Source organism: Rhinoraja longicauda, chromosome 7 (genome assembly GCF_053455715.1).
Source record: "Rhinoraja longicauda isolate Sanriku21f chromosome 7, sRhiLon1.1, whole genome shotgun sequence".
In the NCBI taxonomy this organism is placed as follows: domain Eukaryota; kingdom Metazoa; phylum Chordata; class Chondrichthyes; order Rajiformes; family Arhynchobatidae; genus Rhinoraja; species Rhinoraja longicauda.
Window position 1 is genome coordinate 9,985,760 of NC_135959.1, and position 21,725 is coordinate 10,007,484.

A 21,725-nucleotide genomic window follows, 5' to 3' on the forward strand; every position below is an offset into this window, starting at 1 on the left:
TCCCCCTTAATATCCTTAAACTGTGACCCCTTGTTCTGGACTTCTCCAACATCGGGAACAATCTTCCTGCATCTTCTAAATTCCAGCGAGTAAATTCATTTGTACAGGGCCTTGGTGAGACCGCACCTGGAACATCAGTTGTACAGGGCCTTGGTGAGACCGCACCTGGAGTATCAGTTGTACAGGGCCTTGGTGAGACCTCACCTGGAGTATTGTGTGCAGTTTTGGTCTCCTAATCTGAGGAAAGACGTTCTTGCCTTAGAGGGAGTACAGAGAAGGTTCACTAGATTGATCCCTGGGATGGCGGGACTTTCATATGAAGAAAGACTGGATAGACTAGGCTTGTACTCGCTGGAATTTAGAAGACTGAGGGGGGATCTTATAGAAACATAACATTCTTACGGGGTTGGAGAGGCTAGATGCGGGAAGATTGTTCCCGATGTTGGGGGAGTCCAGAACCAGGGGTCACAGCTTAAGGATAAGGGGGAAGTCTTTTAGGACCGAGATGAGAAAACATTTCTTCACACAGAGAGTGGTGAGTCTGTGGAATTCTCTGCCACAGAAGGTAGTTGAGGCCAGTTCATTGGCTATATTTAAGAGGGAGTTAGATGTGGCCCTTGTGGCTAAAGGGATCAGGGGGTATGGAGAGAAGGCAGGTACAGGTTACTGAGCTGGATGATCAGCCATGATCATATTGAATGGCGGTGCAGGCTCGAAGGGCCGAATGGCCTACTCCTGCACCTATTTTCTATGTTTCTATGAGTACAAGCCGAGTCTATCCAGTCTTTCTTCATATGAAAGTCCTGCCTTCCCAGGAAGTGGATGGACTTTGAGACACGAGATGCTTATTGAATCTCAAAACTTGGGTAAAATTTATTAAGCTATTAGATTTGTGAAACCCAGATGTTTTGGAGAATCTCATTTTGGTGCACTTGTTTAGTTTAAATTTAGTTTCCCGCAGAAGGTCTGCTTAACAGACAAATCAACTGATCATTCAGTGTTTCAAACTATATGATCTTTTGAGGACTGAGATGCAGTTCCTTCCAGTAAATCAAAATACAATGATATTTAAATACCCAAGCTGTTAAACAATATGATTAACAGTGGCCAGGGTGAAGGACCCACTGGGCAAATACTGGAGTCTGGGAAAGAATCATTACTCTTGAAATTCGTCCAACAAGCCATTCGGTGTCTGAAAACACATCAATCATTGTCTTTAACTAAATGCAGCCACCTTGAATTTGCTGACACCACCTCTCCCAAAGCATAGGCACTCTCATTCTGAAATGTAATTTAATCTAAACTGTCTTCCTTCAATTACCTTTCCCTTTGTTTAAATGTGCGATGAATCAATCTATCTTCAGCTTCCTCCTTTATGAAGCAGTTATGAAGACTTTGTTTTGGTTCCGACCACTTAAATTATTTTTCTGTTGCTTTTTTTTTTTTCAAATAGTTCATTTAATCCCACGTAAAGGGGGCACAAATATAGTTATTTTGGCAATGATTTTTAGGCCTGTGCGTTTCCACACGTCCATACAGTATGCAAATAATGTGTCAAATACAGCCCCCCCCCCAGTTTCCATCATCGAGGCCTGCAATTGTGCTCTTAATGAGGAGGCAGGGGAGATATTTAATGCACTGCTTGAGGCGGTGATATGGCTATTTCACTGCAATTTATGGGCCACAATAGCCTCGGGCCCATGTCATACATTACACCTTGGAGAGGTATTCGACCGGCATATAGCCATGACTTCTTTAATTGAAAACAAAGAAAGGTACGGTCTCCTCCTATAGATTTAAAACAATAACCTTTCCTCGTAACCTGGTTGAAGCTTTCATAGTTTTCCTGCACTGTGTGTGAGGTCAACCAAAAAGTCATCTAAAGGGCTACTTGAGTCTCCAGGTTATAAAACTGGTATTTGTACATTGGAGACATTTCTGAAATGGATGACAGAAATGGATGATGTGCTTTGTGTAAAACAAAAATAAATTTAAAGTTGAAAATGTCTTTGCAAAGCCCTGGCTGAACATTCAATCACTCAAGGTTTTTCTTTAAAGGCTGCTGCTTATGTAGACCTACAGGGTCTGCCATTTTTTGTACAAAATATCTTGTTCACAGCAATGAGATTTATTACTAGTTGATTTCGGTGGAGTAAGAGGGGAGAAATAATCTTGCTAATCTTCAAAACATGCCATAGATATATCCACTTGAACCAAGAGAAGTGGTGGGATGGAGCTTAAATTTAATGTTCCTGCATTATTTCCTTTACCATCTGAAGAAGGATGAGAGGAGATCTTATCAAAACGTATAAGATTATTAAGGGGTTGGACAAGGTAGCGCAGCGGTAGAGTTGCTGCTTTACAGCGAATGCAGCGCCGGAGACTCAGGTTCGATCCTGACTACGGGTGCTGCACTGGAAGGAGTTTGTACGTTTTCCCCGTGACCTGCGTGGGTTTTCTCCGAGATCTTCGGTTTCCTCCCACACTCCAAAGACGTACAGGTATGTAGGTTAATTGGCTGGGTAAATGTAAAAATTGTCCCTAGTGGGTGTAGGATAGTGTTAATGTACGGGGATCGCTGGGCGGCACGGACTTGGAGGGCCGAAAAGGCCTGTTTCCGGCTGTATATATATGATATGAAACATGTTCCCAATGTTGGGGGAGTCGAGAACCAGGGGCCACAGTTTAAGAATAAGGGGTAGGCCATTTAGAACTGAGATGAGGAAAAACTTTTTCAGTCAGAGAGTTGTGAATCTGTGGAATTCTCTGCCTCAGAAGGCAGTGGAGGCCAATTCTCTGAATGCATTCAAGAGAGAGCTAGATAGTGCTCTTAAGGATAGCGGAGTCAGGGGGTATTACAGATTACAGAACTTTATTGTCATTCGGTACAGATACCGAACGAAATTACAGCAGTCACAGAACACAACAAAAAAGAAAAGAACACAGGACACATGACCCCAACACAAACATCCATCACAGTGACTCCAAACACCCCCTCACTGTGATGGAAGGCAACAAAACTTCCACTTTCTTCCCCCCCCCACGCCCACGGACAGGCAGCTTGACCCCTACCGAGGCGACCGACACGCACAGCCCCCGCAAGGGGATGGAAGGCCCCGCGGCCGAGCCGCACTGGGCACTGAAACGTCCCGCGGCCGAGCCGCGCCGGCGATGTTATGTCCAGCGGCCGAGCCGCGCCGGGCGATGGAAGGCCCTGCGGCTGAGCCGCACCGAGCGCTGCTAAGTCCCGCGGCCGAGCCGCGCCGGCGATGTTATGTCCAGCGGCCGAGCCGCGCCGGGCGATGGCAAGCCCCGCGGCCGCGCCGGCGATGTTAAGTCCAGCGGCCGAGCCGTGCCAGGCAATGGAAGGCCGCGCCGGGCGCTGAACCGTTCCGCGGCCGAGCCGCGCCGGGCGATGGAAGGCCCCGCGGCCGAGCCGCACCGAGCGCTGAAACGTCCCGCGGCCGTACCGGGCGATGGAAGGCCCCGCAGCCGAGCCGCGCCGGGCACTGTTAGGTCCCGCGGCCGAGCCGCGCCGGCGATGTTAAGTCCAGCGGCCGAGCCGGGCGATGGAAGGCCGGGGATGGGGAGAAGGCAGGAACGGTGTAATTATTGAGAATGATCAGCCATGATCACATTGAATGGCGGTGCTGGCTCGAAGGGCCAAATGGCCTCCTCCTTTGTCTATTGTCTATAACAAGTCCCAACCCCAAATGTCTTTGTTCCCTTCAGGACCTGCTGAGTTTCTCCAGCACTTTGTGTTCTTTCTCATGATTCCAGCATCTGTAGTTTCTTATGTTCCAGTCAAATGTTTACTAGGACAAATTTAACATTTAGCAATTTATGGAACGGGCAGGAAGAAGGTGGGTGAGGAGTATATATTTTGACTTGAAACTAATGGGTCAATGGTCTATATTGAAGACTCCCAGAGCTAAATTATATGATTATTTACCACATTAGCCCTGGGAGCCAGTTATACCCATGGATGGAAACTGAAATGTAAGATTCTGGCTGGACGACAGATCTAAACCACATCAAGCTGTTGCTTGACTAGGCTGTGTGATAGTTCTGCCAATATATGCACTGTTTCCAGCAGTTACAATGGTGGAGTTTTCTGTATTGACTAGCTGTGTTGGCTGCTTGGTTGTTACTGACAGATATGACAACTATTCCCTTGCAAGGCTGCCTTACAGATGGGTTTTCTTGATATTGGAACATTTAGTCTCTTCAGCCTGATTTTTCTCATGCACCCACCCACCCATCCCCATTCAATAAACCCAATGTAAATCCTTGCTCTAATTCAACAACTTTCCCCCCAAATTCCTTTAATATTTCTGATAACCAAAGTTGCAATCGTAGATTTAAAATTAATGACTGACCTAGCATTAATTGCCAGACTGTTACCTAGGGGGTGTTAACACTCCTGTTTAAGTTTTTATGGATATTTTCATGGGGGTTTTTGCAAATACTGTTAACAGTTTTATTAAATTGAATTGGCTATGCAGAATTGAAATACCTTTGGAATTGCTGGACCAAGACTACACCAACTAGACAGTTGAATCAGAATTTAGAATCGATTAGGAATGCAACGATTGTTGAAGAAAAAAAAGTGCTGGAGTAACTCAACGTCTCTGGAGGAGATGGACAGGCAATGTTTCAGATTGGGACCCTTTTTCAGCCCAACCCGCTGAGTTACTCCAGCACTGTGGTTTTGTTTTGGTAAATCAGCATTTGCTTTTATCTACCAAGAATTGCTTTTGTCAACTATCCCCTCTACATTCTCCTTTAACAAGCAAGCTTAGCCCTAATTTGGATAATAACAATCTGGCTTCACTGAATTTTAAATATCTCAGTTTAATCTAACCATCTCACTTGCCTCCACTAGAACCTAGGTCATCAGCCAATCACAGACTTAACCCCTCACGGGGGCTGGTCTTTCTAACACTTGTTTAAAAATTCATGACAAACAGATTCTGATACATCTTCATGCACATTAACTATTAAAATTACAGTTCTGGCATCCTTTGATAAAATCATCCTATATATTACATGGCACTCAGTTCATGATTTGTAAATACATAATAAAACAGTTAATTTTGATACATTATTAAATGTAATGACATATATTTTGCTTGTTTTGTCACCTCTTTTTCTGCTGTTATGCCAAAAGTGATGAAATGTAATTCCATTGACATTAACATCTTCCTATTTCTTTACCCAAATAACCATTCTTCATTAGTAAGTGCAGATTGTGAATGTTAACATAATATTCCACATATTCACAACTGGAGCAAGTTAGATTTAACTCTTCGGGCTAAGGGAATCAAGGGATATGGGGGGAAAATCCGGAACGGGGTACTGATTTTGGATGATCAGCCATGATCGTATTAACTGGCGGTGCTGGCCCGAAGGGCCACATGGCCTACTTCTGCACTTATTTTCCACGTTACATGTACAGGGAACCGTTTTCAAACATTTTTGAAAGCATGAAATAAGATGTTTTAGTGCGAGCTGCAGAAAACAAATGTCCTTCAAAGAATGATCCCACCCAAGGGAGATAGATTGCAGAAGGTTATCTGTGAGGTAATTGTGCTTAGCTTCTAGGTGCTGCAACATTACCACCAACCATTTTACATTGTTCTCTAATTCTCAAAATGTTCACAATTTAAATTCTTTTTGAAGAGCTCAGAGTCTTTGGCTGCACACAATTGAAATGTTGATGGAGATAGCACCTTGAGATATTCCCTTCACTGGCATCTATGAAAATAACAAAAGTACATCAGTTTACTGACATTGAAATGCTATTCAAATCTCCTTGATCTTTTCCACAATACAGCCCTTTGAAACTAAGAATTTTGTATTTCTTTCCAGAAAGCAACCTGTTAGTCATACAGCACAGAAACAGGTGTTCGGTACAAACTGACCAGTGATGCCCTATCCAAGCTTGTCCTATTTTGCTTGTGTACCTAGCCCATATTCCTCTAAACCTTTCCCATCCATGTGTCTTTTAAAGGTTGTTATTGGACCTGAATCAACTACTTTGTTTGCCAGCTCGTTCAATGTACCCACCACCCTGTGTATGGAGAAAGTTGCTCCTTGAGTTCCAATTACATCTTTCCCCTCTCACCTTAAACTGATGTTGCTATAGATGCCTTTCAAGTTGGGTCATCTCAAAATGTTATATAGAATGGTCGTAAAGGATGGTTACTGTTCGAAAGTAGGCAAAACACTGCAGCCATTTTCCACACAGCAAGCCCCTGATATTGACCCGAGATCCTGTTTTTGTGATTTTCTATGGTTCAGGGTAGGACAATGTACTCCTCAACATTGTACACTTGGTTCTTTTCTGTACACCATGCATGAGTAGATTTGGCCTCAGTTTGGTATCTAATACAAAATGTTAAAACATTATGTCATACTTATGGAACGTCATGGATTTCCAGAACATAGATAGGAAAGTTTAGAGGGATGTGGATCAAACATGGGCGGGTGGAACTAGAGTAGATGAGGTAGAGTAGATCTTATTCAGCATGGGCAAGTTGGGCTGAAGGGCCTGTTTCTTTGCTGTATGACTCTGTGCTTCAGCTAACCGTCCATGATGACTATCATGCACCTATTCCAACTGATTCTGCAGTGATCCATTGTTATGTCCCCCACATTCCCATCATCTCCCCACAGGTTCCACCACCGACCTCCTGGCTACCAGCCAGTACTACTACCGGCCAACGCACCTTTGATGTTGGGGAGAAGTTGGTGGAAGCCCACACTGTCACAGTAAGAACATGGAAACTCCATATGGACAACACTGGACAAAGTCAAGATTGAACCTTGGTCATGGGAGTTGTGAGACATTATCTCTACCAGTTGTGCCACTGTGCTGCCCCAGGTTCACTAATGCCCTTTTTAATCTTTGTCTTCAAAGATGAACAGTGAAACGTTAAAAAATATATATATTTTAGATTTCAACCTGGCAGCAATAATCAAACAATTATTTAAAGCTATTATTGCAGGAAAGAGATATTACAATCATTTTTTTTTTTTTAAATCATTGCAACGTACACTGTAATTTTATTACATAGGTAATTAACTTTACTTCAGAATATTTGCAGTATCTTTTGGATCAGCATTTCTAATGCTTCAAGGAGAAATGGTTAATGCAAGATGGACTCACCAGGTCCACATCAGTCATTATCAATATCCAATATTTCATTCGGATCGTCAATGTCACTGCCGGGTGATTTAGCTGCCTCTTCTGTTACTGTTCTCTCTTTGTTTTCCATTGTTGTGGTCCCATACTCACTAAAGAAAAGAAAACAGAGTCAATACCATTTCACCAACATGTCTGTGAACTTTTCAGTTTACTTTCAAACCAAGTCGATACATAATGGTCTGGATTTTATGTCGAGAGTAAGTAAACAATGTTGTCCACACCCTTTATTGATTGATTGAAAGATATAGCATGGAAACAGGCCCTATGATCCACTGAGTTCACGCTGCATGTTCCCCGCTGGTTCTATATATTCCCACTTTGGCATCCACTCCCTATACATTATGGTCAATTTACAAAGGCCAAATAACCTACAAACCTGCACTACTTTGGGATGTGGGAAGAGCACCTGGAGGAAAACCCATGCAATCATAGGAAGAACCTGCTAAGTCCACACCAACAACACTCAAGGTCAGGATCGAACCTGGGATTCTGGCACTGAGGCCGCAGCTCTACCAGCTGTGCCAATGTGCTTTGGAACATAAGTATTCCTCTCAACACAAAGCCTTCCTCTGTCTTAAATCTCATAGTAATGAGGGGAAGCAACAGTTCAGGAAGATGAAAGACATGGTAAGAGGATGTCAGTGGAAAATCTTATATTTCCCTCCCTGTCATTCTGATGTGATCTTTCCCATCATGGCTGCCTGACCTGCCCCTCAAGTTCCACCAACCCCTCCCTTTCTTATGGCACTTTACTATGCAACTACAAAAGATGCACCACCTATCCTTTTACCTTGACCTATCCCACTATCCAGCTACCCAGGCAGTCATTTCAGGTGAAGCAGCAATTCAACTGCACTTCTTGCAGTCTAGTGCACTGCACGTGGTGTTCACAATGTGGGCCTCCTCTACATGGGAGAAAGCAAAAGGCAGATTGCTTTGCCGAGAACCTGCCTTCAGTCTGCAGCAATAATCTTGAGCTTCCTATTGTCTGCCACTTCAATTCGTCCAACTCTGACCTCTCTGTTTATGGCTTCCTGCATTGTTACAGCGAGACCCAGCGCAAGCTTGAGGAACAGTACTCCATCAAACATCGGGGCGTGTTGCAGTCTTCTGGACGATCACAAATTCACCAGCTTTCCCCATTGGAACTAGTCAGTTTTCCTGTTAGTCATCCATCTGTAATATTGGCTTCCCTTATTTTCTTTCTGCACTGGTATGAACTGTCCTACTTAGCATTCTCTATATCTCTGCATTTTACACATATGATCCTTTGTTTTGTTCTCTCTCTCTCTCTAAATGTCCTCATTAACCTATCAATCAGATTACTTCATCAAAGCCCTCGTGTTACCGTTTATCACCATCCCTTTCCATCTAAATTCCTTCCTCTAGCTTCACTATTTGCAACCCTTCGATCCTTTTGCCTCACACCTGTCTTTTCATCTCTGTCCTTTGTCCACCATCTGCCTATCAAAAAAGGAACCCTCACCTCTTTCAACCTTTGCTTCCATGGCTTTGTCCTGCCCTGCCTCTATCCAGCTTTCTCCTCCCCCGACAATTAATCTGAAGAAGGGTCCTGACCCGAAACGTCACCAATCTATGTTTTCCAGAGATGCTGCCTGATCTGCTGAGTTACTCCACTTTGTGTTTTTATTTGTAAACTAGCAGCTGCGGTTCCTTATATCTAAGCCAAAGTGTATTTTTGGGTGTTAATAAAATAACATCAACAGTGCATCAACTTTAACTCTTAATCTAAAAGGCTTTGGAACTTTTGGCTGGTATCTGGCTTCCACTAGTGGATGCTTCAGCTCCATGGGTCAACTTAACATTATGCATTGTTGTAGAAATCAAGGAACTGCAGATGCTGCTCAATACACAAGGACACAAAGTGCTGCAGTAACTCAGCAGGTCAGGCAGTATCTCTGGAGAATGTTTTAAGCCAAGATTTTGTGTCCCATGATGCATTGTTGTATTAGCATCCAAATAGCCTATTGTTTAGTTTTAGTTTCGTTTATCATTGTCACAGTACCATGAAAAGCTTTTTCATTGCACGCTATCCAGTCAAAGAAAAGACTATACATGATTACAGTCAAGCTGTCCAGAGTGTACAGATACAGGAGGAAGATATTATATATATATATATATATATAATATATATATATATATATATATATATATATATACATTCAGTGAAAGATAAAGTCTGATTAAAGATAGTTCAAAGATCTCCAATGAGGTAGATGGGAGGTCGAGACCACAATCTAGCTGGAGGGAGGGATGGTTCAGTTGCCTGATACCTAACAGCTGGGGAGAGACTGTCCCCAAATCTGGACGTATGCGTTTTCAAACTTCTGTATCTCTTGCCTGACGGGACAAGGGAGAAGGAGTGACCAGGGTGAGACTGGTTCTTGATTATGCTGGTGGCCTTGCCGAGGCAACATGAAGTGTAGATGGAGCCTATGGAAGGGAGGTTGGTTTGTGTGATGGTCTGGGCTATGTCTACAACAACATTTCTTGCATTTTAATCGTTTCAAGGTCAGATGCAATTTTATTTTAAAGATATACAGGGTAGGAGGTTTTATTGGCCAAGTGCAAAATAGTAGTCGTACTAGAACCGAATAAAACACCAGTCAGACTGGATACTGTGAGAACTGTGTGCAATTCTGGTCTCCGCACCAGAGGAAGGATGTGAAGGCATCAGAGAGGGCACAGAGCAATCTTCCATCTCCCTCTCCCCATCAGAACTGCCCCCTCCATCGACTCCTTTAAGTCCAGGCTCAAAACCTATTTCTACTCCCTAGCGTTTGAGGCCCTCTGAGGGGGCGCTGTGAACTGTTTATGTATGTGCTGTTATGTTTGTGTGCCATTATATGTTCGTTCTTAGTACCTGAACTGATGTACAACACTTTGGTCAACGTGGGTTGTTTTTAAATGTGCTATACAAATAAAATTGACTTGACTTGACTTGACTTCCAGGGATATGTCCAGGATGGGAGAATTTCTGTGCAGAGCAGAATCTGGTGTGCTTACATGGAGGGGGGAGAGTTTGATGGAGGATTGTAAAATGATGAGGAGGTTAGATGGGGTTAACAGGAAGGATCTAAATCCCTTGACTAAGAAGTCAAAACCCAAGAGGCGTAAAAGGACACAAAGTGCTGGAATAACTCAGCGGGTCAAGCAGCTTTTCTGGAGAACATGGATAGGTGATGTTTCACAGCGGGACCCTTCGCCTAAGAGGCATAAGTTTGGTTAGGTTAGGTGGTATGGGAGAAGTTGAAGTAAAATGACAATTACAGTCAAGCCATCCACAGAGTACAGATGCAGGATAATAGGTATAACATTTAGAGCAGGATAAAAAAAGAATAAAGAACATTGACTTCTCTAATTTCAGATATAGCCCTTGCTTTCCCTCTCGATCACCTCCTCCTTCCCAGTTCCCTCACTGTCTCCGACTACATTCTATCTCTGTCCCGCCCCCTCCCCTGACATCAGTCTGAAGAAGGGTCTCGACCCGAAACGTCACCCCTCCCTTCTCTCCCGAGATGCTGCCTGACCCGCTGAGTTACTCCAGCATTTTGTGTCTACCTTCGATTTAAACCAGCATCTGCAGTTCTTTTCTACACAAAGATAACGTGCAATGGACACGGGGAATCTTTTTGTGTCGGAAGGAACTGCAAATGCCTGTTTGCACCGACAATCCTGGAGTAGCTCAGCGGGTCAGGCAGCATCTCTGGGGAAAAGAAATAGGTGACATTTCGGGTCTAGACCTTTTACCTGAAAGTATGGTGAAGGAAGAAATGCTCATCGTATACAGTCAATAGCTGGATATGAATTGGAGTGTTAGACTAGACTGATGCCTCGTCATTGGCATGATGTTCAATGGTCTCTGTCTGGCCTATTACTTTGATGTTAGGATGCAGCGCTGTTTCCTATGGTGCCAGCCAAGTACCGTGGCCAAATTAAGCTCCTGCAACTGCATCCCACCCTCCAGAAGGGAGACAGCAAAAGAGGAAATGAATGAAGGGGATAAGAAACCAAATTATAAACACGAATCTACCTGCAACGCGACTGCAACCCATCCTTATCCATCGGGGCCTCCTTCGTGTAACTTCTCCCCCGTCTCAAGTGCCTCTCATGATCTCTGTGTTCCGTCGAAGTCAACCGAGACATTAGGAAACTAGGTAATCTCTTCCCTTTCTGCTCCTCATTACCAACGCTGTCCCCTGAAAGATAAAATGGCAAAGCTATCCGGTTTCATGTGTAAACACACGTTTAACTATTGTTGGTGAAAAATATCCCCTCGGGGAAACTAAGAGTAGCTCGCTAATGTACAGACGCCACGAACATCAAACTGCTGTTGTACCATGACTTTGAAGTGCGCCTGGTCATAGAGTCATAGGTGCCAGCAACATCAAAAGCTGCACGACATTGGTCCCATGACAATAATTATTAAGCTGAACGAATTGAATCCTGGAGAGATAGAATGTATATTTTTATTATTATTATGTATTCATTCACAGGACATGGGATTGCTGACATCAGCTTTCCAGAGATGACCGAGATACAGTGGCACAACAGGTAGAGCTGCTGCCTCACAGCGTCAGAGAGTCTGGTGGGTTTCCACCAGGTGCTACGGTTTCCTCCCACATCCCAAAGACATGCAGGTTTGTAGGTTAATTCTTCTTCTCTCTTCTTCTTCCTTCTTCTTAAGCCCGTGGCTCCTCTAGGGAGCATAGGCCACTGACAAATGTCCTCCACCTCACTCGGTTGTTGGCGGTTCTTTCAAGATCTCCCCAGTTGAGCCCACTCCCAGACATTTCTGCCTGGACACCTCTTCTCCAGCTGTTCCTGGGGCGACCTCTTTTCCTTTTTCCTCGGGGGTTCCATTTCAGGGCTTGCCGGGTGATGTTTGTGGCAGGTTTTCTGAGGGTGTGTCCAATCCAACTCCATTTTCTCCTTCGAATTTGTAAGTCAATGGGATCCTGGCTTGTTCTTTTCCACAGGTCCGCATTGCTTACTTTGTCTCTCCACCAAATGTTTAGTATTCACCTGAGGCAGGTGCTAATGAATGTTTGTGGTGTGTTTTGTTGTTTTCCATGTCTCTGATGCATTGCCTCTGTAAATTGCCTGATGTGTCAGGGGTGGATGAGAAAGTGGGATGTCATAAAATGAGTGTGAACGGGTGATTGATGGCCGGCATGTGGACTTGATGGGCCGAAGGGCCTATTTCAATGTTGTATCATTGAATCACCCAAACCAGGGTGACACAGTGGCGCAGCGGTAGAGTTGCTGCCTTTCAGTGCCGGAGACCCATGTTCGATCCTGACTATGGGTGCTGTCTGTACGAAGTTTGTACGTTCTCCCTGTGACTGCGTGGGTTTTCTCTGGGAGCTCTGGTTTCCTCCCACATTCCAAAGACCCACAGGTTTATAGGTTAATTGGCTTCGGTAAAGATTGTAAATTGTCCATAGTGGGATAGAGTTGGCGTACGGGGATCGCTGTTCGGTGCAGACTCAGTAGGCCGAAGGGCCAGTTGTATCTCTAGACTAGATTAAACTAAATTAAAACAAAATACATTGAGTGCTGATGCTCGTTTTTCAACATGTGATTTTAATTCACCTGTTTAATGTAAGAAAATAACTGCAGATGCTGGTACAAATCGAAGGTATTTATTTCACAAAATGCTGAAGTAACTCAGCAGGTCAGGCAGCATCTCAGGAGAGAAGGAATGGGTGACGTTTCGGGTCGAGACCCTTCTTCAGACTGATGTCAGGGGGGCGGGACAAAGGAAGGATATAGGTGGAGACAGGAAGATAGAGGGAGATCTGGGAAGGGGGAGGGGAAGAGAGAGACAGAGGGACACCTATATCTTTCCTTTGTTCCGCCCCCCCCCTGACATCAGTCTGAAGAAGGGTCTCGACCCGAAACGTCACCCATTCCTTCTCTCCTGAGATGCTGCCTGACCTGCTGAGTTACTCCAGCACTTTGTGAAATTAACTCACCTGTTTGGTGTCTTCTTTTCAGAGATGCTGCTTTGGAACTGGGTTGCACAGGGGAGGAAGGACTCCTATCTCCACTGCTTGTAGACGTGGTATCATCATCCCTGGTGTCCAGCAAGGACCTTCTGTAGGCAGCCAGTGGCAGCCACTCCTCTCCACTCTCTGCTGCCATCTGGTCTGTAATGAATCTCTCCAGGTAATAGAATCTGAGATTAAAATGGGTGGTGGAAGCCATTACATATAACATTAAGGAAAGCACCCCCTAAACATGGCACACAGATTGTGTCTGAAAACTCATGGGATCCCACGGTACAATTGACAACTAACAGTGCAGGAAGCAGTCTGGAGAAGGGTCCTGACCCAAAACGTCCACTATTCATTCCCTCCACAGATGCCGCCTGACCTGCTGAGACACTCCAGCACTTTGTGTTTTGCTCAAGATTCCAGCATCTGCAGTTCCTTATGTCTCCAACAGAGGGAGCATGGTTGATGTGTAGCCTCGAATCTGACTCTTCTTGGTGATAGGCACAAAATGCTGGAGTAACTCAGCAGGTCAGGCAGCATCTCTGAAGAAAAGGAGTAGGTGACATTTCAGGGCTTAACCCATCTTCAGCTTATACTTAGTGGTGACACAGCTTATACTGACTTTGAGGGGACCATAAGTGACATCTGTCCTAATTCTCTCAAGTACAGAAACATCACTGCATCAAAGAGCACACAATGGGCCATTGTTGGCCAATGGATAGGTGATAACAAGTACACCGGTAGAGGAACTCAAAGGGACAACAGTGAAACTAGTACGACAAACTATGGTGGGGGAGGGATGGAGAGAGAGAGGGGATGCAAGGGTTACTTGAAGTTAGAAAATTCAATATTCATACCAGAAGTTGCCCAAGTAAAATATGAGATGCTGTTCCTTCAATTTACATTTGGCCTCATTCTGACAATGGAGGAGGCCCAGGACAGAAAGGGCAGAATGTGAATGGGAAGGGGGGTTAAAGTGTTCGGCCACCAGGAGATCAGTTTGACAGATTTCCTCATGAAGAAATCACATTTTGAGAGCAGTGGTACATAGAACGGGAACAGACCCATCAGTCCACAAGGTCTATGCACAAGGTAGATGGCAGGAATTGGTGGAGGGAGGGGGGGGGGGGGGAGTGGAGGGGGGAGGGGGAGTGGAGGAGGGAAGGGGATGGGGAGGGGAGGGAGAAGAGAGGGGGGGGGAAGGGAGGGGGAGGGAAGGGAGGGAGGGAGGGGAGGGGGGAGGGAGGAGGGAGGGAGGGGAGGGGGGAAGGAGAGAGTGGGAGGGAGAAGGAGAGGGAGGGAGGGGGGGAAGGGGAAGAGGGAGGGGAGGGGAAGAGAGAGGGAAGGGAGGAGGGAGGGAGTGGGGGTGAAGGGGGTGCTGTACCAATGCAGGAGAGGTTTGGGCCCAACGGGTTCACTTGGTCTAGTATAATTCTAAAAACAGAGTCAAAGGAAATTGGTAGGTAAAAAAACTGCAGATGCTGGTTTAAACCCAGTGGTATGAACATTGACTCCTCCCACTCCAGGTAGTCCCTGCTTCCTCTCTCTATCCCCTCCCCCTTCGTAGTTCTCCCACTAGTCTTCCTGTCTGCGACTACATCCTATCTTTGTCCCGCCCCCTCCCCTGACATCAGTCTGAAGAAGGGTCTTGACACGAAACGTCGCCGATTCCTTCTCTCCTGAGATGCTGCCTGACCCGCTGAGTTACTCCAGCATTGTGGCTCCCAAAGGAAATTGGCGTCCATTTAGAAACCCAGAATAATGACTTTGCTTACATTGTCCTCTTGTCTGTTTTCAGCAGCTTTGAGGAAAATTCGCTCAAGATATCCAGGAAGGCCAGATTAGACGGAGGCTGATTCGTGCCGTTTGTATTGACATCTCTGAAGACAAATTCAATGCCACTTCTGTCAAAAGAGAAGGAGTGAAATGGGTGGGCAAGGAGAAAAAGATAATAAAATGAAGAGCAGAATGAACATTCATCAATAATACAGATGGAATAGAAAGAGCTGTACTTGTGCAACATGCCCATCGCTTCCCTGGTTTTCAACTGGTCCAAGCCAAAGGTCAATGAGAAGCGCCTGGCCAAGTCCTTGATGCTGATGAATGGTTGAGACCATCTTGTTGCGTTGGAGCCTTGAGCTTGCACCAGTTCACTGAACAGCTGTAGCAATGAACACATTAAAAAAATCATCAAGTCAAAGTTTCCACCTCAAAATTCAACTCGGTCTCAACAAGGGTCCTGACCCGAAAAGTTATCTGTTCATTCCCTCCCCAAATGTTACCTGACTCGCTGAGAACTATATTCTGCACTCTGCAGCTTCCCCTTTGCTCCATCTATTATACTTGAGTATCATTCTATTGTATGTGTAGTATTAGAACAGCTTGTACTGGAGCCTACCAGGGAGAAGGCAATTCTGGATTTAGTGTTGAGTAATGAACCTGATTTGATAAGGGAAGTCAAGGTAAAAGAGCCATTAGGATGCAGTGATCACAATATGATAAGTTTTAATCTACAAATTGAGAGGGAGAAGGAAAATTGGAAGTGTCAGTATTACAGTATAGCAAAGGGGATTACAGAGGCATGAGGCAGGAGCTGGCCAGATTTGACTGGAAGGAGGCCCTAGCAGGGAAGACGGTGGAACAGCAATGGCAGGTATTCCTGGGAATAATGCAGAAGTTGCAGGATCAATTCATCCCAAAGAGGAGGAAAGGTTCTAAGGGGAGTAAGAGGCACCCGTGGCTGACAAGGGAAGTCAAGGATAAAAATAAAAGAGAATAAGTATAACATAGCAAAGAAGAGTGGGAAGCCAGAGGATTGGGACTCTTTTAAAGAGCAACAGAAGATAACTAAAAAGACAATACGGGGAGAAAAGATGTGGTACGAAGGTAAGCTGGCCAATAATATAAAGGAGGATAGTAAAAGCTTCTTTAGGTATGTGAAGAGGAAAAAAATAGTTAAGGCAAATGTGGGTCCCTTGAAGACAGAAGCAGGGGAATTTATTACGGGGAACAAGGAAATGTCAGACGAGTTGAACCGGTACTTTGGATCTGTCTTCACTAAGGAAGATACACACAATCTCCCAGATGTTCTCATGGCCAGAGATCCTAGGGTGATGGAGGAACTGAAGGAAATTCACATTAGGCAGGAAATGGTGTTGGGTAAACCGATGGGACTTAAGGTGGCTCTAGAAATCATGGACGCATTAGTGATCATTTTTGCAATGTTCTATAGATTCAGGATCAGTTCCTGTGGATTGGAGGATAGCTAATGTTATCCCACTTTTTAAGAAAGGAGGGAGAGAGAAAACAGGAAATTATAGACCAGTTAGTCTGACATCAGTGGTCGGGAAGATGCTGGAGTCAATTATAAAAGACGAAATTGCGGAGCATTTGGAAAGCAGTAACAGGATCGTTCCGAGTCAGCATGGATTTACGAAGGGGAAATCATGCTTGACTAATCTTCTGGAATTTTTTGAGGATGTAACTAGGAAAATGGACAGGGGAGAGCCGGTGGATATAGTGTACCTTGACTTTCAGAAAGCCATCGACAAGGTCCCTCATAGGAGATTAGTGTGTAAAATTAGAGCACATGGTATTGGGGGTAGGGTACTGACATGGATAGAAAATTGGTTGGCAGACAGAAAGCAAAGAGTGGGGAATGGTCCCTTTCAGAATGGCAGGCAGTGACTAGTGGGGTACCGCAAGGCTCGGTGCTGGGACCGCAGCTATTTACAATATACATTAATGACTTGGATGAAGGGATTAAGAGTAACGTTAGCAAATTTGCAGATGACACAAAGCTGGGGGACAGTGTGAACTGTGAGGAAGATGCTATGAGGTTGCAGGGTGACTTGGACAGGTTGTGTGAGTGGGCGGATGCATGGCAGATGCAGTTTCATGTGGATAAGTGTGAGGTTATCCACTTTGGTGGTAAGAATAGGAAGGCAGATTATTATCTGAATGGTGTCAAGTTAGGAAAAGGGGACGTACAACGAGATCTGGGTGTCCTAGTGCATCAGTCACTGAAAGGAAGCATGCAGGTACAGCAGGCAGTGAAGAAAGCCAATGGAATGTTGGCCTTCATAACAAGAGGAGTTGAGTATAGGAGCAAAGACATCCGTCTACAGTTGTACAGGGCCCTAGTGAGACCGTGTGCTGTGTACTGTGTGCATTTTTGGTCTCCAAATTTGAGGACGGATATTCTTGCTATTGAAGGCGTGCAGCGTAGGTTTACTAGGTTAATTCCCGGAATGGCGGGACTGTCGTATGTTGAAAGACTGGAGCGACTAGGCTTATATACACTGGAATTTAGAAGGATGAGAGGGGATCTTATCGAAACATATAAGATTATTAAGGGGTTGGACACGTTAGAGGCAGGAAATATGTTCCCAATGTTGGGGGAGTCCAGAAGCAGGGGCCACAGTTTAAGAATAAGGGGTAGGCCATTTAGAACAGAGATGAGGAAAACCTTTTCAGTCAGAGAGTTGTAAATCTGTGGAATTCACTGCCTCAGAAGGCAGTGGAGGCCAGTTCTCTGAATGCTTTCAAGAGGGAGCTAGATAGAGCTCTTAAGGATAGCGGAGTCAGGGGGTATGGGGAGAAGGCAGGAATGGGGTACTGATTGAGAATGATTAGCCATGATCACATTGAATGGTGGTGCTGGCTCGAAGGGCCAAATGGCCTACTCCTGCACCTATTGTCTATTATCTGATCTAATTGGACAGTATGTAAAACAAAGCTTTTCTCTATACCACTATACTTTTACTATGATGACCAAAAACTTTTTCACCCAGAAAGTTGTGAATTTGTGGAATTCTCTGCCACAGAAGACAATAGATGAATCTAAAAGAGAGTTAGATAGAGCTCTAGGGGCTAGCGGAATCAAGGGATATGGGGAGAAGGCAGGCACAGGTTACTGATTGTGGATGATCAGCCATGATCACAATGAATGGCGGTGCTGGCTCGAAAGGCCAAATGGCCTCCTCCTGCACCTATTTTCTATGTTTCCAGCTCGGTATATATGATAATAATAAACCTAAACCTAAAAATTACTCAACGGCCTAATGATTGAATTAGAAAATTGTAATTTTGATGGGCTCTTCTGTATAGAAACATTAACAACAAATACTTTAAATATAATGAGAAAAGCAATTGTCAAGCTGCTTTTTATGAGAATCTTCAACTCTGAGGCACGGTGGCGCAGCGGTAGAGTTGCTGCCTTACAGCGAATGCAGCGCCGGAGACTCAGGTTCGATCCTGACTACGGGTGCTGCCTGTACGGAGTTTGTACGTTCTCCCCGTGACCTGCGTGGGTTTTCTCCGAGATCTTCGGTTTCCTCCCACACTCCAAAGACGTACAGGTATGTAGGTTAATTGACTGGGTAAATGTAAAAATTGTCCCTAGTGTGTGTAGGATAGTGTTAATGTGCGGGGATCGCTGGGCGGCGCGGACTCGGTGGGCCGAAAGGCCTGTTTCCGCGCTGACGGAGGAAAGACTAGGGGCTTGTTCACTGATGCTCATGTCTCCACAACTGATTTAAATAGAAACTGAGAGCACCGCAAACATTTATGGCTTTAGTGATTTATCCCACTCTTGGCATGGAATGTAATCCAGTTGAGCTCAGTTGTGGAAGTTGAATTTTAATAAATCTTCCTCAACAAAACTATAAGTGCTGGTGAAAATCAGTGGCTCAGGCAGCATCTTGGAAGCGAATGGATAGGTGAGGTTTCAGGGGTTGGACCCTTCTTCAGACTGAGTCAAACCTTAGTGAGGCCTATCTATTCGCAATGTCCTAGTTTAGTTTAGAGATACTGCGCGGAAACAGGCCCTTCAGCCCATTGAGTCCAAGCCGAACACCGATCACCCCGTACGCTTACACTATCCTACACACGAGGGACAATTTTGCAATTATACCGAGCCAATTAGCCTACAATTCTGCACGTCTTTGGATTGTGGGAGGAAACCGGAGATCCTGGAGAAAACCCTCGCAGGTCACGGGGAGAACGTACAAACTCCGTACAGACAAGCGCCCGTAGTCGGAATCGAACCCGGGTCTGGCGCTGTAAGGCAGCAACTCTACCGCTGCGCCACCATGCAAACCCGATATACGGTCTAATCAAACTTATTTATATGAAGAACCCTTTTGGTCCTTCAGATTCATGTTAGCTCTCAGGGGCTGAAATCCCATCGGTATCATTCCCCTTTCCGAATTTCCCGGTACTCCTGCAACTCATTCGCTTTCACATACCCATCAACTCCTCTTTGATTCTCTTTATTACAAACCTATACTAAGGGGCAATGTGCAGTAGCCAGTTAACTTACCAGCAGGTCTGTGGAACGTGGGAAGAACCTCGCATGGTCACATGGCGAATGTGCAAAGTCCAGGATGGAACCTGGACCCTTGGAGCACTGAAGTAGCACTGACTGCTGTGCAACTTTGTGGCCCACCAGATAACAATGAAGGCCGTGGAAGCCAAGTCAAAGGATGTATTTTAGGCAGAGATTGAAAGATTCTTGATTTGTACGGGTGACAGGGGTTATGAGGAGAAAGCAGGAGAATGGGGTTGGGAGGAAAGATAGATCAGCCATAATTGAATGGTGGAGTAGACTTGATGGTCCAATTCTGCTCCTATAACATGAACCTATGATTGTTCGTACAAGAGATAAACTTTGTTTCCCTTTTGCTTCTAGTTGCATTCCATTTATAAGCTGATGTTCACAGAACTTGGAAGGAAAAAGATCGGAAAAGTCAAGCTAACTTCCAAAAGGTTGAGATCTAAGTTACACAATAATTGGAGGAAGAACCAGTACCTCTTTCGCCACCAGTCAGGTGATCCCCGACGCTTTCAATGAGAGATCCTCACCTGCTTTAAGCTCTGAATCAAGGTCTTTGCACATTGAATTTTATCAATCTGCCTGGTCCTGCTGAGCGTTTCCTTAATGATGTCCCCATAGGCGATGTAATACTATTGAGAAATAGACACACGTTCTGTGAGTGGTGTACACATCACCATCGCTTTTTATAAAGGTAATAACAAATGAAAATCCACTTTAGAATTCGGCCCAGATTAATAAGACCATATCTCTTCACTGTAAGGTTGCACGTGAAAGAATTATGGACCATGAGAGAAATAGATCGGGTAGACGCGCAGAGTCTCTTGCCCACAGTAGGATAATCAAGAACCAGAGGACATAGGTTTACGCTGAGGGGGGAAAGATTTAATAGGAACCTGAGGCGTAACTTTTTCACGCAAAAGGTAGTAGGTGTACGGAACGAGCTGCTGGAGGAGGTAGTTGAGGCAGGTACTATCGCAACGTTTAATAAAAAAAATTCAGACAGGTGCGTACATAGGACAGGTTTAGAGGGATATGGGCCAAAGGCAAGTAGGTGGGACCAGTATAGATGGGACATGTTGGGCAAGTTAGGCCAAAGGACCAGTTTCCACAATGTATTACTCTATGACTCTATGACTACATCTGTTGGCCACTGAGTGAGCGGTTTCACCATGAAAGATTATCGGTGAATCAGCAAAATTGACAATAAATTGGTTAACACGCCACAGATAAAAGATATTCCAATGCAGTGTGGAATCCTTTTCTGGAGATAGCCTTGAGGATCAAGATAGGTCTGAACAGAGGACATTTTATTTGGCATCTAATTACACGGGGCTCAAATGAGCTAGCCTACAAATTTGTTTTTAGATCGGTTAAATGCACAGTCTTTTGCTCAGAGTAGTGGAATCGAGAACCAGAGGACATAGTTTTAAGGTGAGGGGGGGAAAGATTAATAGGAATGAGGGATAACCTTTTTGACACAAAGGGTGGTGGATATATGGAATGAGCTGCCGGAGGAGGTAATTGAGGTCAGTACTATCATAACATTTAAGACATTTGGACAGGTTAATGGATAGGATAGGTTTGGAGGGTTATGGGCCAAGCGTGGGAAGGGAGGACTAGTGTAGATGAGGCATGTTGGTCAGCGTGGGCAAGTTGGACCGATGGGCCTGTTTCCACGCTGTAGGACTCTACGGAGAGGGAGTGCAAGACATGGGATTCTAGCTTCCTGTGGATTCCTCTCCAAGTCATAACACTCCAGACTGGAAATATATCACCACCCTTTCATTGTCACTGGGTGTAAATCCTAGAACTCCTTTCCCAATATAACTTTCACCAGAAAGACTGCAACAGTTTATGACAGAAGTTCACCACTACCCACTTAAAGACAATTAGGGTTGGACAATAAAATATCAATCTTGCTGGTGGCACGCACGTCATACAAGTGAGTAAATAAGATAGAAACATAGAAAATAGGTGCAGGAGGAGGCTTTTCGGCCCTTCGAGCCAGCACCGCCATTCATTGTGATCATGGATGATCATCCACAATCAGTAACCTGTGCCCAAATTCTCCCCATATCCCTTGATTCCACTAGCCCCCAGAGCTCTATCTAACTCTCTCTTAAATTCATCCAGTGATTTGGCCTCCACTGCCCTCTGT

The 21,725-nt window shown here is 44.9% G+C and overlaps 1 protein-coding gene across 3 annotated transcripts in view; it reads right to left on the bottom strand.

The window, feature by feature from the left end:
* Positions 1-757: 757 nt before the first annotated feature.
* The window catches only part of LOC144595065 (cohesin subunit SA-2), a 107,433-nt gene continuing 86,465 nt past the window's right edge, over positions 758-21,725 (bottom strand). For 2 of the 3 annotated variants that reach the window (XM_078402067.1, XM_078402068.1), the window contains exons 27-33: positions 20,095-20,196; positions 15,243-15,391; positions 15,006-15,134; positions 13,210-13,412; positions 11,265-11,430; positions 7,172-7,299; positions 758-5,757 (exon numbers count right to left, since the gene is read on the bottom strand). In XM_078402067.1, the coding sequence (XP_078258193.1) occupies positions 7,182-7,299; positions 11,265-11,430; positions 13,210-13,412; positions 15,006-15,134; positions 15,243-15,391; positions 20,095-20,196 (867 nt within the window). In that variant the 3' untranslated portion in view covers positions 758-5,757; positions 7,172-7,181. The remainder of the gene's footprint in view (positions 5,758-7,171; positions 7,300-11,264; positions 11,431-13,209; positions 13,413-15,005; positions 15,135-15,242; positions 15,392-20,094; positions 20,197-21,725) is intronic. The other variant, XM_078402069.1, reaches the window with a different exon arrangement.